This window comes from Blennius ocellaris (assembly GCF_963422515.1).
Source record: "Blennius ocellaris genome assembly, chromosome: 18".
Classification (NCBI taxonomy): domain Eukaryota; kingdom Metazoa; phylum Chordata; class Actinopteri; order Blenniiformes; family Blenniidae; genus Blennius; species Blennius ocellaris.
Window position 1 is genome coordinate 1,630,450 of NC_137667.1, and position 5,247 is coordinate 1,635,696.

The 5,247-nt window shown below is 41.9% G+C and overlaps 1 protein-coding gene across 1 annotated transcript in view; it reads right to left on the reverse strand.

Annotated features, from left to right (window-relative positions):
- Positions 1–564: 564 nt before the first annotated feature.
- tnfrsf21 (tumor necrosis factor receptor superfamily, member 21) overlaps positions 565–5,247 on the reverse strand; it is a gene marked incomplete at its 3' end in the record, with an annotated part of 26,558 nt that continues 21,875 nt past the window's right edge. The window contains 4 exon segments of the mRNA XM_080513970.1: positions 565–794; positions 2,521–2,623; positions 2,625–2,684; positions 2,686–2,826. Of these exon segments, the coding sequence (XP_080370096.1) occupies positions 565–794; positions 2,521–2,623; positions 2,625–2,684; positions 2,686–2,826 (534 nt within the window).

Genomic DNA, 5,247 nt, shown 5'->3' on the forward strand with positions numbered 1-5,247 from the left:
AATTCTTGAACGCGTTCTGGAATAACTTGTTACTTGTTGCAATACTTATTACAAAATCAGGCTTAAAACGATTAAATATGCTCAGTGACACTTTAACTCTGGTGTAATTTCTTCAAAATAAAAGAAATGACTGATAGAAATTCGGGTTTTAAAAAAAAAAAAAATGTTTGTTCACTTTAAAAATCTACCAGCGGCGGATTTAAAAAGTTCAGCCTGATTTAGAGCTGCATAATCTTGTTTTTTTGTTTTCTCATTGATTCACATAAAATAAAAACCATGTATACAAATAAAGGGCAAAAATTATTACATAATGCAACAGATTGTTACATTTTCTCTAAACGCTCACATTTTGTAACAACTGTTGCGATACGTAGCAAGTTATTACAGAATGAGTTTAAAGTGACAAATTGCAACGTTGTTACATAATGCGGCGCTGCAGGGTCACCGGAGGAGCGTCGAGGAGCCACAAGACGAGTCGGCAATTGGAGTAGGAGTAAATACAAGTATAGTTCTGCAAAATCCAGGCCGTACTTGCACCCCCCTACCCCCCCCCCACCACCCGCCCTACAGGAGGTCGGGCAGGTGACTGTAGACGGAGTCCAGCAGCGTCTGGCTGGCCTCCTGACTCTTGACGCCGGCGATCTCGAACAGGCGGTCCAGCTTGTCCTCGGCGGCGGGGATCCCCTCCACGGCGTGCAGCTCGTCGGGGTTCAGGATGTGCAGCATGTCGTCGAAGATGGGCTGCAGGTCGCACGGGTCCAGGCGCACCTGCCGCAGCACCGTGTCTTTCTTTTCTGGACGGGGGAGGGGGGAAGAGAGTCACGTCTCGTTTCGTCGTCATGAACCTTCATTTGCACAGTGAAGTCATTGTAAAAAAAAAAAAGAGTTTTGTTTTGATTCTCAAAAAACTGCTCCAAAAGCTAAAATAGTCATAAAAAAAAGAAGAAAAAATAACAATGTCAGCATGAGGAAGTGCTGAGCGTTGCTTGATTTTTGCGGGAATCCAAACTTGATTTTTCTCGCCGCGCCACGTTTATCTACAGTAAATCACACGTCGTCTCACGTCGGGGCGCAAACGAAATGATAACAGATCGCAAATCTTTAAAAGTCTCACTCCGGGGATTTTAAGTGACAAAAAAAAAAGATTAGATTTGGTCAAATAAAGATAAATCATTGATTTCACGGGTTAAAAATAGAAAGATTTTTACTCCACTGAGGTAATTTTGAGGCAAAATTGCGACTCATATGCATTTCTCTTTATATTAGAGGGATTTTAAAATTAAATTAGTTGCATTAACTCATTATTTCTTCGTCTCAATGGGTTGTCCTTCCCTGGTTTGACCACATGGGGGCAGTAAACTACAACACATGAGGTGAATAATGTTCTCACCACTTCCCCTCCAGCATGAAAACATGAGTGACTTTTAATTTTTTTTTAATGTTAAGAAACTCCAGACTGACTCATGAGGCAATACAAGCACCGTGGCCTCCAGGGGGCGCTGCAACACACTGGTACACAAGCTCACCTTCAATATAGTAAAAGCTTTTGGCATATTTGAGTCCAGCCTCTGCAAACATTGGGCCACCAGCAATGTAACAAAATAAAAGCAGATACACACATATAGATATTTTATATAGTTTATAGTTATAGTTATTTTGATAGTTAAGAGGTTTTTTGTATATAGTTATTGCATAGTGTAAATGTGACTAATGTATAAAGTAATTCTGTTCACACCGCGGTTATTTAAATGTGACAGAATTTTCAGGAGGATCACAGGTATTAGCCTAGCATGCTAGCGAGCGTGCTAACAAAGTTTGTTCGATTCAGCCGGTATTTGGTAGGACGCCTAATGAGGGCGCAGGGGTTACGAATGACTAGCTAATTAGCTGGGTCCCGCCCACTTTTGACCCCAGATTTGTTTCAAAATAAAAGTCATTTTTGGTTAAAACCTTCAAAATATATATTGGATCAATATTTAAAGGGGCCAGAGGCCATGATTGGGCCCACGCCAACGGGCCAGAGGTCCCAACCAACGCTGGTTGCAGCTTTAAATATTATGATTATGGTGATTATTAATTTACTTATGTACAGTATTTTTGTTTTGTGGTCATAGAATTCATATTATGATTTAATTATGTTATTTGAGATGTTCTTGTAATTATGCGTAAATTAATTAGTATGTAAATTCAGCGACATTTTATCTTAAATAAATAAAAGGCGATGGGGAAAAACAACACTAATCGATTTCTATTGAATCCAAAGACAAAACAAAAGTGAAAAACGGTGATAATAATCACGTCTCCCGTGAGCAAGTCAGTGACTTTCACATATTTAAATGAGTTAAAAGGTTCCGTGTTGCACTTTTGATTCATCGAAAACCAGGCAAAGCAAGTTTTAGTCTTAATGTTTGGCTTTTTTGTCATGATTATTATTATTAGTATTATTATTAAGATTAAAAATGAATAAATAAAAAGAGGTCTACTGTTATTTCAAAGTTTTTTTTGTTGTTTTTTTTTTACCTTTGGTGATGAAGGAGCCGTTCCGACTGAGCGCCGAGTCTTTGCTGGAGGTGGAGTCGCAGCGCAGCAGCGGCTCCGATTCGTCGGGGAAGAAGCCTTTGGTGCCGATCCACGGGGGATTGCTCCACGCCGCCGCCGGGCCGGACAACGCCCACGCCCACGCCCCACACCCACGCCCACGACCACGCCACCGCCGCCGCCGCCGCTGCTGCTGCTGCCCACACTACCGGGAGACTCCAGCGGCTTGTGGACGGGACTGACGCTCTGGCTTACATTCACTGAGGTCATCAGCTGGTTGATGTCAAACTGTGGACACAAACAAAGGAGACGGCTTTGAGATGAGACGTACAATAAAACGCCAAAAGTATCTGCTCGCCTGCCTCGTACAAGTAATCTCCATGGGAGTAACTGGAACCACTGAGCCACTGAACAAACACAACTGGAAAATTGTAATACGCCGATGACACCCTGTTATTTTTCCCCAAAAAGTTGACCGTGTATTTTACAAATAATCAAACAAGTCAAATCAAGGTTTGTATTATTTCCTCTTTTCTGACTGAATATTGTTTTAAAGGGGGAAGGAACACATTGAACGTCATTTTGAAGTTGATTTAACAATAAGTAAAACTGTATAAATCTCAAAAATTTAAATTGTGTCGAATACACATCACTGTAAACTCAATATTCCGACTTTCGGTAATTATTTAGCAGGGAACACACGCCACAATAACAAAACACCGAAGACATTATGCTATTTTATACATTTAAAATGAGTTTTTGTATTTTAAACAAACAGTAAGTGTTTCAGTCACTAGATCATTACACATCATGCCCAACCTCCCTATTTATGTACTTTTTCCTTCTTTTTATTTATCAAATAAATGTTTTGGAATTAATAAATAAACAAATAAATTAAAACCTTTTCAAAAATACATACAAAATAAAAATAATTATAAACAACCCATTTTAAAAAATATGTCAAATAAATAAAGACATCATAGTGAACAATTAAAAACACAAAATTGTACAAAAGTACAATATAAATTTAGAATAAATAAATACAAGTTCTACTTCTACAAATTTATTGCACACAATTATTTATCACAAATGTATATATACCAACATAAGTAAAAAAGAACAAACACAATGAAAGAGAAATATAAAACTATGCATCACAATTGAGCTAATATATATATATATATATATATATATATATATATATATCAGTTTGTAAGGATTCCAATAAAAAGCTTTGATGTCATTGCATCCCTACTAAATGATTCTTCTTTATCTGTCCTGTCACTCGTTCTCCTTCACCTCCATCCACCACGTCTGTTCCTCACACAACATTTTCATGTTTTTCAAAACAGGTGAAGAAGAAAAGGAGTGACGGTCGTCGTCTTTTAAACTGTTTTGTGTCCCGTGCTCTTCATTCCCTCTGCTTCCATTTCATCTCTTTGTTCTCTCTCTCTCTCTCTTTCTCTGTCTCTCGCCATCTTTCCTGTTATGCAGCTTAAAACCTCCTCTCTCTCTCTCTCTCTCTCTCCCTCTCTCTCTCTCTCTGAACCAGCGAGGACTGGTTTGGGGATGAGCTCATGAGAGCTCGTCTTTGTTTTCCGCAGTTCGGCCTGAAAGGCGGCAGCCGAGAGGTGGAGGAAATGGTAGCCGGCAGAGACGGAGAGAGAGAGACAGCGAGAGAGAGAGAGCGAGAGAGAGAGAGAGAGAGAAGCACCACCTGTTCGCTGTCTGACAGAACAATCCACCCTCTGTTTGTCGCTGACAAAGGCGCACTTAAAAATGCGCAGACACACGAGCGGCAGAAGGTGACGGGCAGCCGGAGCGTCTCGCTCGCCCCGCTCGCCCCGCATCAACAACCGCCGCTAGTCCACAGTGTCAACTTGTCTTTCCGTCCCTCCTCACGTCGTCCCTCTCGCCACAGAGACCCGACCGCTGAGAGGTCAGAGGTCACAGAGGCCGACCGTGGCAGAAACGGGTGAATTATGGGCAAGAGAGGACTTTTATTTTGAAAGAAGAAATGTTAAAAGAGGTCATATTATGCAGAAATGATCTGTCTAAAAGTGTGTCCTCTCTCTCTCTCCCTCTCTCTCTTTTAAAAGTGTGTTGCTCCAAGCAGCCAATCAGAAATCAAACCCTATATAGTGTCATCGGGGGGTTCAGCCAATCACAATCAAGGTAGGCCCCCCCCCCCTTTGACTCCTCCCACAATCAGGCAGCTCTGCTCTGGCACGTGGCGAGAGAGAGAGAGGAGAGAGAGGAGAGAGAGAGAGAGAGAGAGAGAGAGAGAGAGAGAGAGAGAGAGAGAGAGAGAGAGAGAGGGAGGAGAGAGAGAGAGAGAGAGAGAGAGAGGGAGAGAGAGAGAGAGAGAGAGAGAGAGAGAGAGAGAGAGAGAGAGAGAGAGAGAGAGAGAGAAGGAGAGAGAGAGAGAGAGAGAGAGCGAGCTGCTGACTCCTGTCATCACAACACAAGGGCTTCACCGGGGACAGAGGCTTAGACACACACACACACACACACACACACACACACACACACACACACACACACACACACACACACACACACACACACACACACACAGGCTGGCAGATTGCGGCAGTGTGAAGGACACAGAAGACACACACCGGGAATATGGTGTGTGTCTGGTCTATTCATGATGTCACCGTCTAATTCATGATGTCACCATCTAATTCATGATGTCACCCGTCTAAT